The sequence below is a fragment of the Callorhinus ursinus genome, unplaced genomic scaffold (assembly GCF_003265705.2).
Source record: "Callorhinus ursinus isolate GAN/ISIS: 27379988/994484 unplaced genomic scaffold, GSC_fseal_2.0 scaffold22, whole genome shotgun sequence".
Classification (NCBI taxonomy): Eukaryota; Metazoa; Chordata; class Mammalia; order Carnivora; family Otariidae; genus Callorhinus; species Callorhinus ursinus.
The window spans coordinates 28,490,841-28,518,415 of NW_027397084.1; the positions used below are offsets into that span (position 1 = coordinate 28,490,841).

At 35.7% G+C, this 27,575-nt stretch overlaps 1 protein-coding gene across 10 annotated transcripts in view; it reads left to right on the forward strand.

Moving 5' to 3' along the window:
• The window catches only part of MYO6 (myosin VI), a 144,020-nt gene that overhangs the window by 88,126 nt on the left and 28,319 nt on the right, over positions 1-27,575 (forward strand). For 9 of the 10 annotated variants that reach the window (XM_025890630.2, XM_025890631.2, XM_073905240.1 and 6 more), the window contains exons 11-20: positions 345-525; positions 6,142-6,286; positions 8,425-8,582; positions 10,870-10,961; positions 13,405-13,477; positions 15,204-15,331; positions 18,088-18,183; positions 18,477-18,650; positions 22,470-22,508; positions 24,944-25,037. In XM_025890630.2, the coding sequence (XP_025746415.1) occupies positions 345-525; positions 6,142-6,286; positions 8,425-8,582; positions 10,870-10,961; positions 13,405-13,477; positions 15,204-15,331; positions 18,088-18,183; positions 18,477-18,650; positions 22,470-22,508; positions 24,944-25,037 (1,180 nt within the window). Of the gene's footprint in view, positions 1-344; positions 526-6,141; positions 6,287-8,424; positions 8,583-10,869; positions 10,962-13,404; positions 13,478-15,203; positions 15,332-18,087; positions 18,184-18,476; positions 18,651-18,997; positions 19,097-22,469; positions 22,509-24,943; positions 25,038-27,575 lie in introns of those variants that run through there. The other variant, XM_073905244.1, reaches the window with a different exon arrangement.

A 27,575-nucleotide genomic window follows, 5' to 3' on the forward strand; every position in this document is an offset into this window, starting at 1 on the left:
CACTGATATTCTCTTCTTTTTCATTCAGATTTTAATCTAACATATCCTAGCATTATAATGCATTAGAATTAAAATTGTAATTTAATTGGAAAACATCTCATTCCATTTTTGACTGATTTGTATTGAGATAATTGTAGAGTCACAGGCAGTTGAAAGAAGTAATACAGAGAGATCCTGTGTACACTTTGCTCATTTAGTTTTTGAATTGTTAGAATAGTAAAGTTTTCCCATTGGCATATTTTATTTTTGCATGTCATATAGTGCATTAATAGACCTTGTGTAGTAGTTTTAATATACTTAAATAATGACAAAGAACAATTAATTGATGTCTTCTTGTTTTGTAGTATCTTAAGGCAGGTTCCTTGAAAGATCCTCTGTTAGATGACCATGGAGATTTTATTAGAATGTGCACAGCCATGAAAAAGATTGGTTTGGATGATGAAGAAAAGCTTGATCTGTTCCGGGTAGTAGCTGGTGTCCTGCACCTTGGAAATATTGATTTTGAGGAAGCCGGCAGCACTTCAGGTTTTTTTGTTTGTGGTTGTTTTGTTTTGTTCTAAGGAGGACTAAAATTAGAAGTTCTTTCATTTCTTTGTCATACATAAATCCAATCTGTGTACAGGTTTTTAATACCCTGAAATTTCTAGAATATATTGTGTTACATGGTGAATCTTGGAAATGAAGGATGCTTCATTAGTCATTATGAGCTCTGTTTTGAACAAGTCAGTAATACTGACGGGGAATAAACTCATTTTATGAAGGATAAATAATGGTGACTGTTGGTCATATTTAGTTAAAATTTTCAACTGATAATTATACTTTTGCAGTATGTACACAGAATAATTCTCTACCATCTATTAAGGTATTTTGACATTTTTTGATTCATTGATATAAACTTGGATCAGTTAATTAGGGCAACTGAATATGTACAAGCCCATATACTTTATTATTTGGAAAAGAAAATGGGTTATACTTTATACATACTGAAAAGAGCATTTAATGCCTGTATGATAGTAACTTTTCAACTTTGGTGTTTTAGTTTCTGTATAAGTGGTAAGACTTTTTGTATAATCTTAAGTTTGATCCATGAATTACAGGGGTTGGAAAACTATGGCCCATGGCCAAATTTGACCAGCTGCCTGTTTCTGTAAATAACATGTTTTTGGAACAAAGCCACACCCATTCATTTATGTCTTTCTGTGTCAGCTTTCATGCTACAGCAACAGAGTTTAGTAGTTGAGACAGAAACTATATGGCCAGCAAAGCCTAAAATCTGACACGTAAGAAGATTGTTGACTCCTGCATAAATACATTATTAAAATATTTTATACTAAGAATGAGTTAAAAAAAATCTAAAGCACCACTGAATATAGTACTCAATAACATGGGCTTTAGTGTCAGATCCCAGAAGCTCTCTGACCCTTGCTTTTTTCATTTGTAAAATAATGAAGAAACAGTCCATTAGAAGTACTTTTTTTTTTTTAAAGATTTTATTTATTTATTTGACAGAGACACAGCGAGAGCAGGAAAACAAGCAGGGGGAGTGGGAGAGGCAGAGCAGGCTTCCCGCTGAGCAGGGAGCCCGATGTGGGACTCGATCTCAGGACCCTGGGATCATGACCTGAGCCGAAGGCAAACGCTTAACAACTGAGCCACCCAGGTGCCCAGAAGTACTTTTCAAAGTATAGTACCTAGCGGGCGCCTGGGTGGCTCAGTTGGTTAAGCTACTGCCTTTGGCTCAGGTCATGATCGCGGAGTCCTGGGATCGAGTCCCACATCGGGCTTCTGGCTGAGCGGGGAGCCTGCTTCTCCCTCTCACCCCCTCCCCTCTCATGCTGTTTCTCTCTCTCTCTCTCTCTCAAATAAAAAAAAAAAAAATCTTTAAAAAAAATATAGTACCTACCAATAGTATGTATGCAAATAAGGAAGGAACACAAGAGGAAGGAAAAAAGAACATTTAAAAAATATGCTATGTGCAGGACCCTTCATGTGCTGTGTTTCATCAAAAACAACATAATTATAATCTAAACTTCATAAAGATAATGAGGTAGGGGGTATTAATCTATATTTTATGGAAGTGGACCTGTGCAGAAGTAATACATTTACTAATGAAGTTGTAGATGTGAGAGCTGGGTTCTCCCCATGTCTCACTAACTCAGGTACTTGTGATAATCATCCCAAATTGCCCCCAGTCCCTGAACCTCACTGAGAGTCTTGATCTGTGAATAAGCTGAGTGAAATAGACAGTCTTAATGACTTTCAGATTTAATATCCTGTGATGCTGTACAGTCAGTAACCTCAGATGCAGCACAGTGTAGTGTTTAAGAGTGCATGCTCTTGAAGCCAGAGTATTCATCACAAGAGTATTACCTGCTTGTGTGGCCTTGGGCCAGGAACTTCACCTCTCTGTGTGTCTCAGTTTCCTCACCTGTAAACTCGGGATAATAACAGTCCCTGCCTCATGTTGTATAGGGGAATAAATGAGTTAAATATTAAATGATGTTAATACTTATATCCAGCACATAGTAATCACTGTAAGTGTTTTTAATGAATAAGTAAAATAGAAATACAGATTAATTCTAGTTTAAAATATAAAAAAGCAAAATCAGGTATGTTCTTAGTGTGCATTAAAATTTTAGTTTTTTGAGGGATTTAAAATTCTTATTTTGAAAATGTAATGAATGTTAGAATATGTCTCATTTGTTCTGTAGTACTTTTAAATGAAGGGAGTATATGGGAGTTCTAAGTAACAGAAAAAAAGTTTAGATTAAGGCCCACTTTGGAAATGTTAGAAGTGATAGTTGGCATTTTCACACCTCATATTATTACCCTGTGGTAAAGCATGCAGATGTATACAGAGGATCATAAATATCTTGTGATCCAGTTAGTTGAAAAGCACTTGCACAGTCAAAAGGCAAATAGCACATCTTTACATTATCTTTTATTTTTCTTTTCAAAATTCCTTCTGTTGAAAATGAGCAGAAAGCAGAGAAGATTGGAAAGAGGCAATGAATCAAGAAAATTAATAAACTAGGTTATTTTGGGGCACCCAGGTGGCTGAGTCGGTTAAGTGTCTGCCTTCAGTCCTGGGATTGAGCCCCATGTGGGCTCCCTGCAGGGAGTCTGCTTCTCTCTCTCTCTCCCCCTCTGCCTCTCCCCATCGCTCGTTCTCTCTTTCAAATAAATCTTTTTAAAAAATAAAATAAACTAGGTTATTTTTATTTTAATAGCTCAGATTTTACTATTCTTCATCTTTTCTGTGACCCTTACTATAGATCCAAATTGTTTCTTTCTAGTTAGAATTGATTTTTCCCCCCTAGAGAGCTCAATTTTGGCACGTCCTCGCAATTTGAAAGAGCTGTGGATATTTTTATAATTATTTTATCAGTAAATTTATTCTACTGTAAATGTTTAGAAGACTCCTACTTATACTGAAATGTTTTGCATAATAGCATATGCAAAAAATGCATATTGGGACTTACTATGTTTTTCAAATTCTGCATAACAAAAGTAAATGCTATTTTAACAACAGATTTAAAGAATGTTCAGAGAAGTTCTTTTTTGGAAGGGGAGTGACATGAAAACCTTACACTATTTTACAGTGTTTTGCCTTTTTAAAAACTTAAAATAAATGTTTTCTTATGTTAGCCTTCCATAATTGCTGAAAGTGTGTAAGAAACTTTGCAAAATAGAAATGTTTAAATACATTAATGAATTATTGATGGCCAGTTTATTGAAAGCTATATAATTTAGATAATTGTGTGTATATATGTGTAGAAACTAGAAATCAGTAGTAAGCTTATTTTCATAGAATTAAACGTTCAGTATATCTTCTGATATTCTCGTCCCCTTGTTCTTTTTCTTTGGTAACAGCTTCATTGAAATACAATTCATAGACCGTTTGATTCACCCATTTAAAATACACAGTTCAGTGGTTTTTAATATACTCCTAAAAGTTGTGCGGTCATCCCTGCAGTTAGGTTTTAGAACATTTTCATCACTTCAGCATTCACCTCTCATTCCTTCCCAAATCCCTGTTGTTAAAATAGCATTTACTTTTGTTATGCAGAATTTGAAAAACATAGGAAGTCCCAATATGCATCTTTTGCATATGTTATCATGCAAAACCTTTTCAATAGAAGTAGGAGTCTTCTAAACATTTATAGTAGAATAAATTTACTGATAAAATAATTACAAAAATACCCACAGCTTTTTCAGAGTAGCTGTACTCATTTCACATTCTCATCCACCATGGATGAAGGTTCCTGTTTCTCCACATCCTCACTAACACTGTCTGTGTGATTATAGCTGTCCTAGTGTGTGTGAAATGTTTTACTTCATTGCGGTTTTTATTTGCATTTATCTGAAGGCCCGTGAAGTTGAACATTTTTTCAGGTCTTTATTAACCATTTGTATCTCTTTTTTGGAGAAATGTCTATTCCTATCCTTTGCCCATTAATTGGGTTGTCTTTTTATTGTCAAGTTGTAAGAGTTTTTTTAAAACTATATGCTAGGTACAGGTTCTTTATCAGATATGTAATTTACAAATATTTTCTCAATCTGTGCCTTATCCTTTATATTTTTGGGTAGTGTTCTTTGAAACACAAAAGTTTTTCATTTTGATGAAGTCTAATTTGTCTGATTTTTCTTTTGTTGCTTGTGCTCTTGGTGCCATATCTGAGAAACCACTACCTGGTCCAAGATCATGAAGATTTGTCTGTGTATTCTTCCAAGAGTTTAATAGTTTTAGCTCATAATTTAGGTCTTTGATGCTTTTTTAGTTAATCTTTATTTATGGTGTGAAGCAAGGGTCCAACTTCATTCTTTTGCCTGCAGATATCAGTCTCAGGGCCATTTGCTGAAAAAGCTGTTTTTTTCCCAATGAGTTAAGCTGAGACCCCTTATTCTTTTTTTTTTTTTTTTTTGAGATTTTATTTATTTATTTGACGGAGCTCCTGCATGTAAACAGTGGGAAGGGACAGAGTCGGCGGAGAAGCAGGTTCCCTGCTCATCAAATCCCCTTGCAGAGTTTGATCCCAGAACACTGGGATCATGACCTGAGCCAAAGGCAGACACTTAACCAACTGAGCCACCCAGGCGCCCCACAGCCCTTTATTCTTACGAATCTCATGGTCTATTTCTCCTGAGACCAGTCTGTTAAATAGTTAACTAATTTGTCATGATAAACTTATTTTTTTGATAAACTTACAATTTTCGCACATTCTTTGTAGTTTTGAAATAAGTCGTGAGATAAATTATTTATAAACCTTAAAACTTAAAAATATTAGTAAAATGTTTACTTTTAAAATATTAGTAATAAAAATAATAATAGTTTACCTTTATATAGTGCTTACTGCGTATCGGTACTATTTTGAGAACTTCACATATGTAACCTCCTTAATCTCTTTAACAGCCTTATTAGGAAAGTGCAGTTATTATCCTTTAAATGGATGAAGAAAGTGAACACAGAAAGAAGTGACTTGTTCAGGGTCACACAACTAATGAGTCTTACAGCCACATCGCCCAGAGGCTAAAGCATTGCAGTATAGTTTCTCTCTATATAATACTTTTTAAAACATCCTCCATAACTAGAAATCTGTGGGATTGATGTACAGGGAACAGCAGTTATCTCCTCACCCTCTTCCTCTTTCCTAAGCAACACGAGCACATACATATGCGTATGTGGGTGCACATAGACACACCACACACAGAAACAAAACCTCATTTGTTGACAGACATCCACACTGACCTACTGAAATGCCAACATTTGATACTAAAGTTATTCCTTAAGGTTTTCAGGAGTCATGAATTTTAATGATAAGGTACTATATTTCCCTAGAGATTTACAAGGATTATAATCTATCAGTATATGCCTGGTCATAAAAAAATGAAACAGTGGCAGGTAAATATTGATGGGCTGGAGGATTATATCATGGACTGCCTCAAGTGAGGGTCTCCCATTGACCTTGGTAGTATGAGTGTCTGCAAGGGTGATGAAAAAGTGAAGTGAAATTAAAAGTCACAAATAAGCCTTGTCTATTCCATTGATTTATATAAGTGAAGTATACTTCTAAGAAATGGATCTTGAAAATTTGGTTTATGTAATATCTCTTAACTTCAAATTTAAATGTATTTTATTAGGTGGTTGTAATCTGAAGAATAAATCTACTCAGGCGTTGGAATATTGTGCTGAATTACTAGGTTTGGATCAAGATGATCTTCGTGTAAGTTTAACTACAAGAGTCATGCTAACAACAGCAGGGGGCACCAAAGGAACAGTTATAAAGTAAGTTCCTTAACTCCTTGCTCTGTAAAAATCCTGTCTTGTGGTTTGTCAAGAAAAAAATCTTCCTTTGAGAACACTGAGATTTAAAGTTGATCTTTATGTATGATTCATTCTTTTCATTATAATGTTCTAAAATATGTGCTTGATAGATAAGAATTCTGTGCATCTCACTGCAGTAATCTATATAAATAAATGCTGACTTATGCAGCTCTTAAAGTTGTTCCTTACAGATATGCTGCATGGCACAGATTTGTAGTTTATAAAGTAAGAGAGGTTTACTTTTGTACAACTACAAAAATAGGAGTTGATAATATTTATTTTAGGCAACAGTTTTTTTTTCAATTTTTCAAGACTTTTTTTGAGATATAATTCACTCTTCTAAAGTGTACAGTTTAGTATTTTTTTAGTATATTTACAAGGTTGTACAACCCATCACCGTTTAGTTTCGGAAGGAAATAGATCATTTTACTTAAAAAATGATTTTCCTTACAAATGGCATGTTCTAAAACTTAAGTAAAGCTCACTTTAGTAAAACACTCAGCAAATGGAATTTCCCCTTTACCTCTTGGATTCTTCATTTAGAGGGAATTGCAAATAACAAGAAAATAAGAGCCTACCAAGATTTCTTGAATCTGTAACCAAGAACTTTTAGTTTGTATTTGGGTCTCTACACTTTTGGCTCAATATCCTGTGTTTTAGGCATTTCTGTTTTTGATACTATAGAATAAAATTGATACTCAGCCATCATTCTGGGGCACTGTAAGATCTTCATTTGTAGGGGAAAAAGTCAGATCCTTTATCCCTTGCTAAATAAGGCAGTCAGTGAGCTCTAGTGACATATTTCAGGAAGATTTTCAACAAATTAAACCAAGAAGGATTTAAAACAAACTTTGAGCCTCTCAGAAAGTTTGGCAGCTCTTATATTTTGTGAAACATTAGCAAGGTATGTTTAGCCTGATTCTTTGCTAAACTAATTCTAAATTATTTTAAAGTAAACCTTAGCAAGGAGAATGTATAGTAGTGCCGTACAGTTGCTTTTCCTTGGAGGTATTTCTGGGGCCCAAGGGAAGTCCAGTAAAAACACAGATGTGTGATCTTCAGGTAGCATTTCCTTCATTTCCCCTTTGTTCTAAAGCAGTTCTTTTATGTGTTTTATGTATGGAGTACTCACAGAAGATTCACTTTAGGAAGGGGTTCTGTTGCAGGAAGTATAAGTTGGAAAACCAGTTTAGAAGGAATTCAAGTATCAGTCTGACCTGAAAGACTTTTAAGATTACTTCCAAATTTGACATTTTTTTCTGGTGCGCCCATGGTGCCTCATACTTACCCTTATGATAACATTTAGCATGCTGTTTGAAAATTCACTTTTATGGCAGTTTCTTCCATCAGACTGTAATTTTCTTTAGGAAAAAGGCTGTGTGTCTGTCTCTGCAACACGTAGAACTGTTGTGTAGTTACTTGTATTAAATAATAGAATTGGACAGTCCAGATTTTAAGATGTAAACATTTCTTCCTAAACAGTGTTAAACAAGGTACCATACTTTAAGGTTATCCTGAACCAGGCGCCTGGGTGGCTTAGATGGTTAAGCATCTGCCTTCGGCTCAGGTCATGATCCGAGGGTCCTGGGATTGAGCCCCACATCGGGCTCCTGGCTCAGCGGGGAGCCTGCTTCTCCCTCTCCCTCTGCCTCTCCCCCTGCTCATGCTCTCTCTCTGTATCTCTGTGTCTCGAATGAATAAATAAAATCTTAAAAAAAAATAAAGTTAACATGAATTAAACAGAGTTTCTTTTGCATTTAAAGAAAGTCTTTGAAAGTCAAAAGGAAGATTATTCCTCTGAATAATTTTTTAATATATTCAGCATATACAGTAAAGCATAAATTAAGATTAAACTGTTTTTTGAGCCTAAACTTCTTTTACTCAATAAAACATTTTTATCTATTGTAGATAATTTCTTTAGTGCTTTTAGTATGCTTCTTAGCCCCATTTATCTGTGCCTCTTCACAAATGACCTTTTGTAGCTGTTTATTTTGTTCTTCACAGTGAATGTGTTTAGATACACTTTGATCTTGGTATCTGGCTTTATTTTCACAGTTATTACTGTAAAGAATTCTCATTGGTATAGTCTTGTTTCACAGGGTACCCTTGAAAGTGGAACAAGCAAACAATGCTCGTGATGCCTTGGCAAAGACTGTCTATAGCCATCTTTTTGATCATGTGGTAAATAGAGTAAATCAGTGTTTTCCTTTTGAAACATCATCTTATTTTATTGGAGTCCTAGATATTGCTGGTTTCGGTAAGTACAGTTTTGTTTGTGAATCTGTATTTGGTATTTTTTTATTCAGTTTTTCACATATATTTAAAATAAAAAATTCCCTTGTAATACCTTTCATTTGGTGTATTTTCAGTTATATGTCCATACTTACATTTGATTTCATATGATTTAAATAGGAAGCTGATGCTTAAAAAAAGGAAAAACTCATAGATTTTGGTCACACTAAGGCTGAAATTAAAACATGTTGATTGAGGGGGTGCCTGAGTGGCTCAGTCAGTTAAGTGTCCGACTCTTGATTTTGGCTTAGGTCATGATCTCAGGATCATGAGATCAAGCCCCGCATTGGGCTCTGTACTAGGCGTGGAGCCTGCTTAAGATATTCTCTCTCTCTCTTTCTCCCACCCCGTGCCCCTCCCCCCTCTCAAAAAACAAACAAACAAACAAACACGTTGATTGAAACCATTATTGTTAGGGGATGTCTCTATCGTAAATGAATGCAACTGAATAAAGGTAAAATCTTGAGTGCTACTAATAAAGAGGATTAAGTCATTAAAACCACTGACTATAGTGTAATGCTAGATACAGGTTACCTACCATATAAGCCAAACACATTGCTATATGTAGAAATTTATCATTAGTGTTATCAACAGATAGTTATTTCCAGTGAATTTCCACCAAATGAAAAAATATTTATATTAAAGATATAGTATTTGTATAGTACATAAAGTATGTAATACATGTATTCAAGATATTATATGTTAATTTATATTCAAGATAAATATTTGAGAACAACCACAGGGCTGTATAATCAGAAATGAAACGAGTCACCAACATCTGAGTGCCATGCTGTTTTGAATGACTGTTTTGTACAAATCTCAAAGTAAATTTGACTGTTTTTATATTGGGCTTTATCAATGTGGGAGTCCTTCTGGCTATGTAGGAATGGTGTTTTCCTCCTGTGTAGTTTGTTTGCTTTTGCCAAGGGGAAGGTATGAGTGTTTACTTTTTGGGAGGGGTAGAGTTTTAGTTTTGATGTGATATATATTTTAAAACTTTTAATCATTATATTTCGTTCAGAGGTAGAAAAACACTTATCACTGACTTAAGACTTCAAAATCTTTAAACATTTGTTTCCTGGTCTGCACTAGCTTTAGTGTAACAGGCACATACACAGAAGCATAACATTTTAGAGCTGCAGGGATCTTAGAGATAATGTAATACAGTCTTTTCGTTTAAAAAATGAGTTAGTATTCATAATGTTCTTTATAATTTTACAGATTGCACAGAAAAGATCTAAAGCACTTGTGTTTGAGCCATTTTTGTTCTTTAGTTAACTTAGTTGCTATTAACACCTGTGCTTAAATAGGAAGCACCACTTAAATGTAAGTGGCTTACATTTTGTATCTTTTACTGTATGATATTTATCTCATTTAATACACATTGTTTTTATTGAATAAAACACATATTTTCAGTACCTAAATACCTAACAAAATTTGTCTTGAAATAAGAGCATTTGGGGAGTATAAAACAATTAGATGTATTTTTTTACCTAATTTTATTTATTTTTTTGTTTTTCTTTAAATTTTTTATTGTTATGTTAATCACCATACATTACATCATTAGTTTGTGATGTAGTGTTCCATGATTCATTGTGCATAACACCCAGTGCTCCATGCAGAACGTGCCCTCTTTAATACCCATCACCAGGCTGACCCATCGCCCCACCCCCCTCCCCTCTAGAACCCTCAGTTTGTTTTTCAGAGTCCTTCGTCTCTCATGGTTTGTCTCCCCCTCGGATTTACCCCCTTTCATTCTTCCCCTCCTGCTATTTTCTTCTTCTTTTTTTTCTTAACGTATATTGCATTATTTGTTTCAGAGGTACAGATCTGTGATTCAACAGTCTTGCACAATTCACAGCGCTCACCATAGCACATACCCCCCCCGATGTCTATCACCCAGCCACCCCGTCCCTCCCACCCCCCACCACTCCAGCAACCCTCAGTTTGTTTCCTGAGAATAAGAATTCCTCATATCAGTGAGGTCATATGATACATGTCTTTCTCTGATTGACTTATTTCACTCAGCATAACACCCTCCAGTTCCATCCATGTCGCTGCAAATGGCAAGATCTCATTCCTTTTGATGGCTGCATAATATTCCATTGTACATATATACCACATCTTCTTTATCCATTCATCTGTACTAATTTTTAAATTAAGCATTGATACAATAAAATTTTATCCTAAGATAAATTTATAATATGAAGTTAATCTGATGATGACTTTTGATTTTGGTTTTATGTCTGCAGAGTACTTTGAACACAACAGTTTTGAACAATTTTGCATCAACTATTGCAATGAAAAACTTCAACAATTTTTTAATGAAAGGATTCTGAAGGAGGTAATTGCCATTACAATTTAAATTTAAGAACTGCATTAAGCTATTTTAATTTCAAGGAACAGAAACATGCTGCAGTTACCCTGATTGGTGGGGTATAGTGTGAGGTGGTTCAGGGAATCAAGATGCCTAGGACAGGCCCCCAGTGGCTTACCTATTGCTCAGGCTCATCAGAAGTGTTAATTGTACATCAAAGCTTAGGAGCCCAATAAAAACTCTAATAAGCACCTCCTCAGAAGTAAACATCTATTGCTTCTTACTAGTGACTTTTGCTAGACTTGGAATTTTGCTTATTTCTTTTTCTGAGTCTGTTGCCTCTACTTCTGTCCCTGCCAAACAACTTCCTACTCTCATCCCTGACATTGGCATCTCCCACCCTTCCTCTGTCTCTCTCTGCTTTTACCCACTCTGCTACTTGCTCACCCTTTCTCTGTGTCTCAGGAAAGCCACCAAATCAGGGATTCAGTGTGGCCATTGGTCTGGAGTGCCTCTGGCCAGTGCTTCCTCTGCCAGGCTACTGTGTGCACTGCCCAGTTGCCTGTGAATGGTGTGCCTATGCCACTGCTCCTAGTAAATAACTGTGGGCATGGCCAACAGTCACAATCCCAAGCCTAGGAAAGTTATAATTCTTTACAGAATAAGTAAAAGTAGGTTTGGATCACTTTATTTGTGATTAGGCGCACCATTCTTACCTTGTATTTGAATTCTCCAGTATTTTCCTACCAGTACCTTTGGCTTTCCTTCCTTTTGAGCTATTTGAAATATATGAAATATGTTTTACTGAATGTAGATAGTAGAGTTACAGGGAACTCAGAAATGATCTAGTTCAGCCTTTTATTTTACAAATGAAGAAACTGATTACCAGAGCAGCAGGTTTGAACCCACCTTCCAGCTGCTGGCTCACAACCATATTCTCCTCATGTTAGTACTGCTGTTTTCCAAGTTCTGTTTTCCACTGTATCTGGACTTGAAATGTGAAATATTCTTTCCTTTTCCCATTCCATTAATCTTTTCCCACATTTTAATTTTATTTTTGTTTTTATGGGTTTCCCAGCACTTTCCCTTTTAGACTTTTTACTTGTATACTATAGGTTAAGCCAATTCTGGCATAAATGAACAGGTAAACCAAATACTTATCAGTTAAGATATTTAGTCTGAAAGTGCTTTATCCAGAAACATTAATTCTTCCATTACTATTTTAAGTTGTACATGTGTGCTTTTCACTTAACATGCCCTGATTCTTCCCTTCCACACCAGCCCAGCAGGCTTTATCTAGAAACATGACAAGGAGACAGTATCTTGATATATATTTATTTTTATAAGAGTTCTTTAAAATAAATGTTTGGATTTCAAATTCAGATTGGGTCTTAAATGGACACTGACTTCTAAAATGATAGAAACCTTTTCTGGTATATCTTGTGGGAGGAAATATTTAAACATTTGGGGAAAAAAGATAAAAATACATGTCAACCTAAGCTCATTGCATTGCTCATCCATCTTTGATAAAATCCTTTTTTTTTTTCTTTAAGAAGGTACCAGACTTACATCTAGGAACTCAACTTTATTTTGTAAATTATTCTTCCAGATTACACTTACTTTTTCCGGTGTTATATTCCTTGTATGTATCACTTTGTAGCTACTAGAGCCCATTTGCAATTAATTGCTGTTTCTTTGATTTTAGTGCCTGTCTGTACATGTTAAAAATCTCTCCTGTCTTTGGACAACGATTTAGGACTTTTGAGGATATAGAAGAGAGAAATTTCATGTCAAGGGGAGCTAGTTTGTTTAGCTGTTCTTTAAACTTTTAAAAATTACAACAGCAAGTTCTTACGTTCTTCTGTGTATTCCAGGGGTTGGTACATTATGGCCTTTGGGACAGATCCGGCAGGCTGCCTATTTATGCAAATGAAGTTTTATTGGAACACGGCCATGCTGCTTTGTTTACTGTTACCCATGGCCGCTTTTGTGCTGCAGTGGCTTAACTGAGTAGTTTTTGACAAAGACAGTATGGCCCACAGCTGAAAATATTTAGTATCTGTCCCTTTACAGAAAAAGTTTGCTGACTGCTGGTCTATTCTTCTAATAAGTTTGACTTTAAAATTGCTAAAGATATTTCAAAGCCCTGGCCTTTCCTCGAGTTTGAACAGGTCTCCATATGTGTTTGTAGTTGCTCTGCGTATTTCAAGAAAAGTATGCTTATCTGTAGGTGGGAATATTTCCACGTATGTAAATCATATGTTGGCCATAATTTCTGACTTTACATTGCTTTAGGGGCAGGGATTTTTCTTCCCTAATGTTTTGTAAGTGTCCTTAGCCCCTGAACTAGTTGGTATGAGCCTTTGTACTCTGGACTAATTAATAAAAGTTATGATCAGAAGTGGCACAAAAAAACCACTTCATATCACACAGTATTTCCATTTCTATGATTATGATTATTTCATTTTAGGAACAAGAACTCTATCAAAAAGAAGGTCTAGGTGTTAATGAAGTACATTATGTGGATAATCAGGACTGTATAGGTATGTGTTTTTTTATTCCACTTTTGGGAAATACGGGAAGATATAATACATGCTTTTACTAGTAATTTTTCTGTGCTCCATGATTGATACTACTGGTTACGGGACTTGAAACTGTGGTATTTGAGAGAAGTTTTACTTCTCTAGTCCTGCCAGGAAGTTGTTGTTTTTTTTTTTTCCTAGGAAGGCATCAAATTCAGCTGTGTTGAAAGTTTTCCTAAAATTTCTTCTATTTACTGTGATGAATGCTTTAGTTCTTAAACAGCCAACATGTGAGTAGGTTAAGACAGGAACTAAATTGCTCAAGTAGTAAAGGAATAAATTATCTCACCTGGGGAAGCCCATACGTTAGCCAGGCTCCAAAGTGAGGTTTTTCCAGTGTTTGGCGCTGCTCTTCTGCAGTTCCCTTATTTCTGTTCTCTGCATTGGCAACACCCTCTGACCGGTTGCAAGTTAGCTTCACAAGTTTCATGTGTCATATCCAGATAATGCTGTGCAGCCAGGAGGACGGGGTCTCTGTTTTTATCAGTGAGGAAACCTTTCCCTGTCACCCTCCAGCTTAGTGCTCAGTCTTCCTTTTCTTTCCTACCTCATCATGAAAATCAACTGTTGGGCAGACTTTGTTTTGAAAACTCCATTTGACAATTGAGTCAGTAACTCATGTGCTGGATTTGGAGAAGATATATAATGATGCTTTACATTGGTACAACTTTCAGAAGATTTTAAGTCCTAGCTGGCTCACTGAGCATTTCCTTTACACATCAGCCTTTCTTAGATCTCTGTGCCTTTGATTTTGTGATTTGGTATCTTGGCTGGAACTCCTCCCCTTCTGTTTATCTTTCAGCCCACTTTCATATCCTTCTGTATCTATCAAAATACTCATTTATAGCTTAATTCAGCTGCCCCTCCCATCATCACCAATTGTCTAAAAAGCATCATTCTCTGAACAGTGCAGTTAGAATTTTGATTTCTCTTCATATGTCCTGTAGCTTTTGGAGTCTGTCCCATCTAATAGTTTTTATATACTGTTTTTAAGCACTTTATATTTTATAGTTATTTTGTACAAGCAGGAAATTCACATAACATGAATGGAAGGAGCATAAAAATGTGCTGTTACTTACGTTTTGCTGGAAAACATCTGAATCAGTATTGAAAAGTAGTTTTAAAAGCTCTGCATGCAAAAGCTTCTGTAGTTTTACTTCATTTTGAATGTAGGTATCATATGGAGAAGAGGGATTTTTGGTTCTTTAGCCTCTCTCATCCAAGCTTGCAAATAGAATGGTTATTACATTAGTCATATGTATATGGCATTGTTTTTCTAAAATCTCTATGAAATAGTTTCCCCTGCTATCTGAAAGTAGAGCATTTTTATGAAACCTTTCATAAGCCAAAATGGTGTAAATCAGAGAAGCAATTACCATTTTGTAAGTGCGAAAATTTTCTTTGGATTTCTTTCAGCTAGTGAAAACAAGTATTAATGTAGGTCTTTTGTAAAAGCAGAGTGGCATAAAGCAGTATTTTCCATAGTGGAGGAAACCTGTATATGATGTTACTTTCTGATAAATTGGCAGATTTGAAATAAAATACCTGCTTTCTGTAGCCTGTGAGGATACTTATATAATCATCTGTTATATTGCTTCTGACCAGTCCTTTAAATTTGTAATTAGTAAATTGTTCACATATCTTTAAAATGTTTTTACCCTGTCTTATTTTGATGTTTTTGGAATAGATTTAATTGAAGCAAAATTAGTGGGGATATTGGATATTTTAGATGAAGAAAATCGCCTTCCCCAGCCAAGTGATCAACACTTTACATCCGCAGTTCACCAGAAGCACAAAGAACATTTCCGACTCACTGTGAGTTTACCATTCCAACATTGAGACTCTGTGGTGGGAAGAGAAACCTTTAGAAAGATGTACTAGATATTGCATATTAAATAATTAGAAAAAAAGTTATGTGGGGCTGAGAGCAGCTATAAGTTATCCAGCACAGCATCTTCTGTAGGTAGGCACTTAATTTATACATGTATATTTTGGATGATGATGATCTACCTAATGAAGGCTCTTTTAGCTGGATGGAAAGTGCATTTTATCTATCTAAAATGTACAAAATGGTTTGCCTGATGTTTTTATGTTCTTCCTTTTAGCAAAGTGGCCACTGGTTGTTTTTTTTCCTGTCATGTGACCTTGATCATGTTCCAGGGGTTAGAATCTAGAATCATAAGCAGCCACCAGTCTGCACGTTTGTAAGACCAGTAATAAAGTTCATGGCTTAGAGTCTGACTGGAGCAAGCAATCCATATTAGATAATGGGTAGCCAACTTATTTTGATGTTCTTTCCTAGGGAGTTTTGAATGGAAAATATACTCAGAGAGGGGCATAGAAACTGAAGCAGTAGAAGAATTAGCTGAAGGGAAAAACAGACACAGAGCTGTAGAAATAAATGAGAAGTACACTTGTTTTTTTTCTTCCCTTTTTTAAAGATTTTATTTATTTTAGAGAGAGAGCGCGGGGGGGGGGAGGGTCAGAGAGAGGGAGAGAGAATCTCAAGCAGACTCTGTGTTGAGCACGGAGGCTGACATGGGGCTCAAGCTCATGACCCTGAGATCATGACCCGAGCCTAAACCAAGAGTCAGCCGCTCAACCGACTGAGCCAACCAGGCGCCCCAAGAAGTGCACTTCTGAAAGGGCTAGAAGATCTCGTTCCCTGAACTGCTGTTGCGTCATAGAGCTGTGCTTGAATCCTTGCAGCAGTGAATAGTAGGGCTCTTCTGCATGAGGCTGGCCCCTGTGGCTGTTGAGGTTCACCTTGTTCACCTAATTCTCTTTATCTTTACATCTCAGCCATCATTACTCTAGGTGATACAAGGACAAGCTCCATCCTTGTGCGCCATAAGAACTGATTAGCACAGAGAAGTATGGATGTTAATTTGATCCAGGAAGATAGGTGCTGCCTTATCTTATAGAGGACAACAAAGAAAGAAAGGCAGGAAAAGAAGGAAAGAGAAGCTGCTTATGGTGACAAATGCCTCCCATTCTGTTTACTGTTTTGAGATTGTAATCTAGTATAACAGACAGGGCCTTGATGGATTCAGGAGCTGAAGTCAATGAAGACAGGCATTCTTGTTTCCATACATCATTAACGAAATCAAGAACATGTTTGGTAAATAGGTTGAATGCATTTACTTGAAAAGCCAATGTAATTGTGATAACCTTCTCTAGGGACTGAATCTAACAACCGCCTGTCCCACTGACTTGGAGTTCTTCTGTATCCTTAAATATTTCTTATAGTGGGGAACCTGTTTCCCTTCAGTGAGATAGAACTAAGACCGTATGTATCTTCAGCAGAACTTCTGCTGTGATTGAAGATGTATATCCAGTCCTGCTTACCCCGTTCTCTGGTCCTTGTGAGGACCGGCCTGAGGCATGGCTGCCTTAGCAGGGGTACCGAGTGCTGGCCAACAGTGCTGGGGACAGGGCCTCAGACAACTCCGAGTGAGACAGTACATGTAACTGCAGGGACAGCAAGCTAAAACATCAAGAACGGACTTTGGCTGCTTATCTCAAAAGAGAACAAGAGCAAGATAGTAAATTCTAATTTTTATGAACATTACTTTTTTTCTATTTCTTTGGAAATTAAAAAAAAATCATCATCTATTGAACACTTAATATGTGCTAGTCACTGATCTAAGGGTTTTACTTAAATGATTTTATTTAATCCTCATAATCTCTGAGGTGGATCCTGTTTGTATCCCCATGCTAGAGATGAGGAGACATACGTAGAGAGGTTAAGTGACTGGTCATGTGGAGCATAGTAAGGAAGTGGTGGATTTGGGAATCAGGCTGGGTGTTTTGACTCCAGGGCCGTCACTCTGATTCATGCTGCTGTATCACCTCACAGAGAAGAGGCTCTGTGGTCTCCTAGCTCTCTCACCTAGAAAAAGCCTGGTAAGGCTCTCAAAGTCTTAGCTTTTTCATTTTTAAATGAGATTGTCTTTCTTATCCTTAGGTTATTTTGAGGGTCAGATGTATACTTTTATGTGAAGGCATTTTGGAAACTTTTTTTAAATATGAGATACTATAATTGATAGTATAACCCTAAAATGATTCAGTGTCCTTCAAATAGATTCAGGCTCATTGTATAAACACGTTAGGATGTTATAGCTATAAAAGTGGGAAAGGTCCTGTACTGACTTCAGATGTGTTTTAGAGCAATGCTTCTCAACTTTGGCTGATCCTAGGAATCATCTGATATAAATGGTATGGGGTTTAGGAGGTTTAAAAGTTCTCCAGGTAATTTGCCAATCAAGGTCAAGAACCCCACTACTTTAGACATAGATAGTTAACTTTATAAAGTGCCTGTTGCTTTGCATACTTACAGTGTTGTTTGTTTTTGTCTTAGTCCTTTTTTTTTTCTAAGACATTATAACCAAATACTTGCTAGATTTCATTGGTAGTTCCAACCTTATTAGATGGTTCAAAGGCAGTATAATTGTGTAAAGTGTGAAAATTTCCTTTATAATTTTAAGTATTTCACATCCCAGATGTTTTCTAAAGGAAATTATGCAGTCTGTTTTTGCTACTTTAATAACTGATGTATGTACTGTTTTCAGATACCCAGAAAATCCAAGTTGGCAATTCATAGGAACATCAGAGATGACGAAGGCTTCATTATCAGGCATTTCGCAGGGGCAGTGTGCTATGAAACAGTGAGTATGACTTTTACCAAGAGAAAACCATTTGAAGTTGAAGGTGCACTGTACGAAATGTTAACCTCTAACCACATCTGGTTATTTCAATTTAAATTTAATAAAGTTTAAAATTTAGTTCCTCAGTCCACTGGCCACACTTAATGTGCTCCGTGTCTACACTGGTGGTGACTGTGTTGGACAGTGCAGATACAGAACAGTTCTGTCATCTTGGAAAATTCTATTGAACACAGCCATATCAAGGGATATTACCATAGGATGGACTGAATCATTCCTGTTCCTTTATTTTTCAGACCCAATTTGTGGAAAAAAATAATGATGCTTTACATATGTCTCTTGAATCCTTAATATGTGAATCCAGGGATAAATTTATACGAGAATTATTTGAATCATCCACAAATAACAACAAAGATACTAAACAAAAAGCAGGAAAACTTAGCTTCATCAGTGTGGGAAACAAATTTAAGGTATTTGTGTTAAATTTATTACTTGAATATTTGTTTTTACTGCATTTGAAGTAAAATATATTGTTTTATACTTTACAGAGTAAATGTAGATCACTGTCAAAAATCCCATGAGTGAAATGCAAGAGCAGGCCCTGCATTGTTGATATTTGCATACAAAATAACATAAAATAGGTGTAGTAATTGAACATACAGAAATTCTTACATTTTTATGAATCTGTTCTTTCTTGTTGCTTAACATATCTGATTCATACCTGCTTCTCCTAATGTTCTTGCTTCTGCCTACTGTTTGGTTGACCTTCAAACCTTCTCTTTCCCATGTGTTTTCTGTTTCCTTCCTCATTCAACAGTTTTGTTTTAGCTGGAGTAGTCCAGCTCGGGATGGCTAGAGAGGACTAGTTGAGTTGAGAGGAAAAGCAGAGACAGCCAGGGGCTTCAGGTAAATGATCACCTTTGTGGACTCTTATTGATAGAATGGCTGCCATGTTAAAAAGAGCCCGTCTCAAGTTAATGATTCAGTTTTTAATTTATTTTCAATGTGTTTTCTTTCACTGTGCTTTATGGGTGTACGTTATTACACTAAAATTTGATTAAAGCTTTTAATAACTTTGTAAAAGATAAGTGCTTTGTGTGACAAACCCTTCAAACTGCTTATTTAACATTGAAGAACATGTTACTTGTTTTATTAATTTTGGATCAGAAATTTATTCTTTGAAGTCTGACAAGGAATTGTCACATGATGTGTCTTAGAAATGGAACACTACTAATTGGTTCTAATTGATGACTATTTAGCATAGAAAAAGATAATTTAAAAACTTTTGTACCATAAGTTTAATGAATAAAAATCATAATAAATAGAACAAAGACATAAAATTAATTTCTCTTTTATACATTTCCACAAAATATTGTTCTTGTGTTTACAAGAAAATTCTGCATTTGCCTTTCATTATGTGTATTTTAAATATTAAAAAATAATGTAATTAGAAACTGTTTAAGCATGAGAGTACTAAAATAATAACAGTGTAAGCCTCCTGAAATCCCTTGTAGATTGAAATGGGCTCTAAATAACTAACTTGATAAAATCATGTTTATAAAGCTAGATTTTTTTAAAAAGTAAATATAAATATAAGAGAAAGCTTATAGTACTTTTCAGGTAATTGAATAAAAAGTCTTTAACTTTGTTATAAGTTATATATTCATTAATTATGGGTTCCTAATTCTCTTGAGCAATATTTTTTCCTCTTATTTTGATACTCTGAAATTCCTGAGTAGACATACAATAGCAGATTAGTTTAAAATAGTATATTAGCCTAAATGAAATGGCTATTATTATTTTCGTACTGTAGTATTGTAGTATTGCTGGTAAGAACATACTTGAAATTTTAAACAATATAAATAAAAACAAAAACGTTCTTTTTTTTTTTTTAAGATTTTGTTTATTTATTTGAGAGAGAGAGAATGAAAGCCAGAGAGCACGAGAGGGAAGAGGGTCAGAGGGAGAAGCAGACTCCCTGCTGAGCAGGGAGCCCGATGTGGGACTCCATCCCGGAACTCCGGGATCATGACCTGAGCCGAAGGCAGTTGCTTAACCAACTGAGCCACCCAGGCGCCCTAAAAACATTCTTAAAATTCTTTGAATTAAAGTATTATGTTGAGACTTGAAATGCCTAAATATTGCTTATGAGCAATAGGATATATTTTGCATATTAAACTGCTAAAACCTATAATTGAGTGATATTATTAATAATAAAATTTCAAAAATGTGTTTATGAGGTACTTTGAAATGAAGTATTAATAATTCTGTTTTTTAATTTAAATTCAAGTAGCCAACATATAGTACATCATTAGTTTCAGATGTGTAGTATTCAGTAATCCATCAGTTGTGTATAACATCCAGTTTTCATTACATCACATGTCCTCCTTAATGCCCATCACCCAATTACTCCATCCCCCTACCCACCTCTCCTCTAGCAACCCTCAGTTTGTTTCCTGTAGTTAAAAGTCTCTCATGGTTTTTCTCCCTCTCTGATACTTCCATTCAGTTTTCCCTCCCTTCCCCTACAGTCCTCTGCCCTGTTTCTTATATTCCACATATGAATGAAACCATATGGTATTTGTCTTAGTATTAATAATTCTTAATTTAAAATATAGTAGAATAGCTTGTTAAATTCAAGTTATGTAAAGCAATAAAACAAAAGAGGCTAACATTTACAGTAAAACTTGAGTTATCCATCATTTCTGAGAACCAGAAGTTCCTTACTGAAAAGTATCATTTTCAGGTTTTTGAAACATAACCCTTTTACTGTTAGTGTTTTAGAAAAATCATCCTTTTTGATGGAAATCTTACTCTTATGTACATAAATATATGTATGCTTTAAAATAAAAATAAAATACAAATAAAGCATGAGTTTCATAAAACTTTATACCTTATGGTCATTGACTGCTTCCTTGGTAATTGACATTCTTCCCTCTTCTCTCAAGTTTATTTTTGCTGCATCTACTCTATCTCCATTTTTTTGGAGAACGCTTTGCTTAGTTTATGGATTAAGAGGCATGGACATTGTGACAGGTTTCTTTTTAAATTAGTGGCTCTCGTACTTGCTTTTCAGTTATTTGTTGATCCAGATTGATAAAAGTTGTCAGAACTCAGTCAACCAGATAAGTGGGGTATGACTGTATTTTTTTAATCCAGTGGGAAATTCACTCCATTTTTATAACTTAACCCTCTGATACCTGAAGTATACTGTAGTATCATGGGTAAGAGAATGAACTTTATTAGGCCTGTGTTGGAATTTTGGCTTTACCATTACTAGTTCCGTGATCTTAGTCAAGTAATTTATCTCCCTAGACCTTAATGCTTTTATCTGAAAAATGAGGCTAATAATACATCCTTAATTAGAATTGTTGTGCAGATTAAACATGATAATGCTTGTGAAAAGCTTCAAAGCAGTGCCTGACTCATCGACAGCATTCAGTACAATCTACCTTAGTATTATTATTAAATATAGCTATGCTTGATCCAGTATGTTAATTAAAGAATCAACATCTTAATTTATCTTTTTGTGAGTAGTAAAATAAGCATCTTAGTATAAACTTGATATAAGAATTTTACATAATTTACTTTGCAGAGAAATAAAGCAAAACATGATTTTAATGTATAATTAAACCAGAGTAAATTATTATCACTTAATATTGTTATAAACAGGAAAATATAGTAACCTGTACTGTTTATTGTCAAGTTGTTTTTGAGAAAATTGTTCACGCTTTGAAGAATAATTGGAATGTGAAATATTTTAAAATAACAAAGAGGGTTTCTACAGCTAGGCAGGACAGTTTCATTTATGATAAGTGTTATATAAAACATTTCCAATACATACCATTAATGTGTATTTTAAGTATGTCTTCATTCTTCAGTGGAATGTGACAGAGACTGCACCCAGCTTGCTACATACTCAAGTACTGCTCTGTTAATCTCTTACGGAATGCATCCGCAGTATTTTCCTTTACTTCCTTTGTTGCCTGTACACTTTTTGCTCATCCATCCCATCTGCAAGTGTGCATGTATTATATTTTAGCATTGCTAATATTCAGTCTTTTAATTATATAAATTCTGTATAAGTCATATAAGTTATTGTCCTTAGCATTATATTAGCCATGTATTTTGCATGTTACTGTCAAAGAATTTATCAGTTAAATTGTACTGTGTTGTATGTTGATTTATTGCATGTTATTTTATGCTAATGTTGGAGAGCTAATATTAACTTAATAACATTGTGTACTTTTGCTTTTTGAAATAATAAAGTGATCTGCTTTCTTCTACAGACACAATTAAATCTGCTTCTGGATAAACTTCGAAGTACTGTGAGTACACTTAGGAAAAATCCAGGGTTTTTAAATGGTCCTCTTAAATTATTAAATAAGCACGGTAAACCTGGAATAATTAGAATTTAATTTTTTTTAAGATTTTATTTATTTATTTTTTTATTTGAGAGAGAGTGAGCGAGAAGGAGAGAGCACGAGCCAGGGGAGGGGCAGAGAAGCAGATTCCCCAAATGAGTAGGGAGCCCGACGTGGGACTTGATCCCAGGATCCTGAGATCATGACCTGAGCCAAAGGCAGAGGCTTAACCAACTGAGCCACCCAAGCGCCCCTAGAAATTAATTTTAAACTGAATTCCCTCATATTAAAAAATCAGTTTTTAGGGGCACCTGGGTGGCTCAGATGGTTAAGCCTCTGCCTTTGGCTCAGGTCATGATCTCAGGATCCTGGGATCAAGCCCCCATGTAGGGCTCCCTTCTCAGTGGGGAGCCTGTTCCTGCCTCTCCCCCTGCTTGTGCTCTCTCTGTCTCTTTCTCAAATGATGAATAGATAAAATCTTAAAAAAAAAAATCGGTTTTTAAAATGGTTGTCATTTTGGTTAGGCTTGTTCTGAAGAAAAGCCAAATATACATGTGAAGTCAGTATTTTATAAATATACAGAATTCTCTCAATGTTATTAAATTAAGATTATCTTGTAGTTTCAGAAAAGTGAAAATAATTATGTGGAGAAGAAAATGTATTTTTTTGGAATTAAACATAATGCATGTAATTCATTTTTCATTTTATTATTCTAATAGTAACATTCTCCAACATGGCAATGTTGATGAGGAAAAAATGGACATTATATCTTTATGCCCTGTTATAGAGGCAGTATTTCCTAGGATCTTTTTTTTTAAGTAAACATTTTAGTAGTTCACTCTGTTTTGAGTTTTTTATTTTTTGTTTTTAAAGATTATTTATTTGAGGGGAGTTGGGGGAAGGACAGAGGGAGAGGGAGAGAAAATCTTAAGTAGACTTTGAGCTGAGTGCAGAGCCCAATGTGGGGCTCTTATCTCATGACCCTGAGATCATGACCTGAGCCAAAACCAAGAGTCAGATGCCCAACCAACTGCACCACCCCCGGTGACCCAGTTCACTCTGTTTTTTAATGGAAAATTTATCAGAGAAAGAAGTTTGATATGTGGGGTATGTAAATGAGGCATGATTCCAAGGTGAGACATTTTTTAAACAGATCTACTGAACGAACCAGATATTCTTCCTTATCAAGTAGTCATTTTGGAAAGCCAAGTATTTATTCTGTTGCTGCTGTTACTGCTTAACTTATTGTTAGACTGGCTTTTGGGACCATTAAGAGATTCTTGCACATATCCTCAATGTCTGCAAATATTTATCTTTTAAGAACCAAACATCTTTAAAAACCAAATCTGAGGAGGAGGGTGTTTTAGTTTTGTCTCCCAAATATAGTGCTACTATAAAATGAGGAGAGTACTTTTGTGATTTATAAGAAGAAGGTATTTCTAAAAAGTGTTCTGAAAATGTTTGCAATGAGCATCATTGTTGAAATAACTGTTCAGTTTTCTAAGGGGACTACTTTGAAAACAAAGAGTAATTTGCATGTAGAGTGTATTCGCTTTAATACCCAACAGTTTCATTGTGTACATATCCATAGTCTTTCTGCCTCTTTCAACATAATCTGATAACTGATTCCAAATGAATGCCTTTAAAAGCTTTAAAAAATACTGTTCAACAAATAGAACTTTAAAATGTGCAGTGATGCAGCTTCAGGACTTACTGTATATTTTTGAAGTAGAATGATGAAAAAGGTGGAGTTTTTTTCCCCACTTTGGCGTAAATTTGAAGAGGCATAATTTTATTTATTTCTTTTTACAGGGCAGTTTTCTTATCACAGAAGTATGGCACATAAATACACTTAAATGTAGAATAAAATCATATATATATCAGCCTGCAAAATATATTGTTTAAATATGTTAAAATATTTCATGATGAAAGACTTCTCTTTTTACAATAACACCATTTTTGGCACTCAAATCTAAAATGTAGTATTTTTCTTTTTTTTTTTTTAAGGTATGTTTATTTTAGAGAGAGCATGAGCAGGAGGGGCAAGAGGGGAAGGGAGAGAGAATCCCAAGCAGACTCCATGCGAAGCGTGGAGCCTGACGCGGGGCTCAATCCCACGACCCCAAGATCACGAACTGAGCTGAAAACGAGTTGTTGGATGCCCAACCGACTGTGCCACCCAGGCGCCCAGTATTTTTCTAATATTAGTATATAATGCAGAAATTTATTCCAAGCTTGAAAATTTAAAAGTATCTAATTGAGTTTTAAATTTTTTAGTGATTATTTTAAAGAGGTTCAAATATTAATGGTGATGTGTCTGGAAGTTACTGGTATTCATAGAAATAGAAAAGCAAGAATTCTCTATGTATTATCTTTAAAAAGTACCTTTATTTTCCTAGGGTGCAAGCTTTATTCGTTGTATCAAACCTAATTTAAAGATGACAAGCCACCACTTTGAAGGTGCCCAAATTTTGTCTCAACTTCAGTGTTCAGGTATTTTCATATTTTTATAATTTATATCTATGTGTGTTGGGAGTCTTCACTCAAATACACTTTAATATGTATGGTATTTTCAAACTCACAGTTACTTGTTTTTAAGTGCAATGATTTTTACTTTTGCTTTCTTTTAAGAAAAGCATGGTTAACAAATTATTTGAGCAATATTGGGGTATAGTTTATTGTGAAATAAAACAATTATTTTACAGTGTTGAAGTAAAATTTATAAAAACTCTAACTGCAAACCTAGATCTCCCTTAAGTAGGTTGCTTTCCGACGCCCTTCTCGGTCTGGCAGCAGTTCAGTTCTTATGCCCCACATAGCTGGGGCAGGAGGTAGGTTTTGGTGTCCTTGCTCTCACTCCACCGCTTATAAAAAGATGAAAACACAATGCCCTTGGCTGCTGCAGAACTTCTGTGCCTTTGGTTAAACTACTGCCCTCCATCTCTCACCCTCCACATTCTAACTTTGCTCAGTCACTGACGTCTTAGGCACCAGACACTGTTTTCCTGTACTGCGTGCATGTCCCATCTGCTGTCCTTACCATGCTACCCATACTTTCTCCCAAGGCTTCAGTCCTCTCATTGCCTTTTGATTCATCTCAGGCCTGTGATACTTCCTTAAACTACCTGTCTTTCTCCCTCCTTATATTGTTCCTTTCAAGGTCAGATTTATTAAAAGCTAGAGTTACTTAAGTTTCAGGGTCCCTCATTTAGATTGGCTCCTTTGAAAGCCCTGCACCTGCTTTTGTATTCTTTTGTAATTTTATACTTTTTCTTAAATTACAATTGTATAAACTTTAGGCAGACCCACCCTGCTCTGCTGAAATCCCTGAGTCTCTGCCAACAGACAGCCTCACTTCTTTACTGGAAGATGGAAAGATTCACCCATGTGCTCCCAAACAATGCCATCTACCTGCATTATCTTCCCTCCTATGAAGAGGGTTGAAGTGCCTCTCTTCTTAGTTGAGATTATAGTTCTTTGGAATCCTCCCTACTACCTTCTCAGGAATCTTCAGTATCGATTATGTGTATTGAACCATTACCTTTGAGGTGGTCTCATTACCATTTAAACATGTGGAGTCCTTATCTTAATTCCCCTGACCCGCCTTCCCTTCCAGCTTCTTCCTTATACCTCACCTCACTTTTTGTTCTCTAGTTTTCCCTTTCAGCCCAAGAATAGTCTATTCTTGGCTTTCTCAGTTTCCTACCTTCCACTCACTCTTTAACCCAAGAGATGTCAGCTTCCACCTTGATCAGTCCAACAAAATAATTCTTGGTAAGGTCACCCATGATTTCCCTGATTCTAAATCAGATGTTCATTTTGCAGCCCTTATCCTAGTGGATGTCACAGCAACATTTGACTCGACCAGTCCCCCCTCACGTATCCTTTCTTGGCTCCTGAATCAGCTCATCTCCCTGCTTTTCTCTTTAATTCTCTGGTAATTCCTGACTCCTCTGCAGGGTCATCTTCTTCTACCTGGGTATTATTTGTTAGAGTTTTTCAGGCTTTGGGTTAGGCCTACTTTCTTTGTCACTCTTAATCAGTGCTGTCTGATATAACTTTCCATGTTGATGGAAATATTCTGTATCTGTGTTGTGTTTGTGGCTGTTGAGCACTTGAAATGTGGCTGGCATGACTTAGAGACGGATTTTTAAATTTTAATTTTAGTTTTTTAAAATTTAAATAGTCACATGTGGCTAGTGCAACTACAGACCACGTGGCTAGTGGGTGCCATATTGGACAGCATAGTTACATATTCTCTATCTAAGTCTCCTGAGGTCCCTCTGATGTGACCTAAACAGTGTGTCCCCCCCAGATTTATAAATGTAATTGACCTATAACATTATATAAGTTCATGTTGACTTGATACACTTAAGTATTGTAAAATGATTACCCCTATAACATTAGTGAACTGTCTCAACAGATCACATAATTACCAGTTCTTTTTTGTGGTGAGAGTATTTAAGATCTTCTCTGTTAGCAAACAGTGTAGTCTTAGTACTCCCTAATATAATCTATCACCATCTTTCACCTGGCTTTTTGCTGTAGCTTTCTAAGTATTCTCCTTGCATCTGCTCCATCGCTTCTTCATATATATCCAGAATTATTGCTTTATAACTCGTCTGATCATGTCTTTTTACTGCTTAAAATGCTGTAAAGGCTTGTCAGTATTATTAGAGGAAAGAGCAAAATCCTAGTAGCTTCTGAGGCCCCATAAGGTCTAGCCCATGTGTTCCTAGCTCCATCTCTTTCCACTCCCTCTGTTCTCTGTGCTTCAGCCATGCTGGCCTTTGTTTGGTTCCTTGAATCCTCCATATTCCGTCCTGCCACAGGGCCTGTGCACGTGCTGCTTCCTCTGTTTGCGAAGCTCTTGCCTCTCCTTTGTTTTTATCTTGCATATCTACGCTTGATTGTCCTTTGCTTGTGAAAGGCTTTCTTGATATCCCTAAGAAGAGGGTCTGAATGGTGCCGAACACTTTCATTGTAGTCATAAATTTTATATGTGTTTGTATAATTATTTTTTTCTCTATA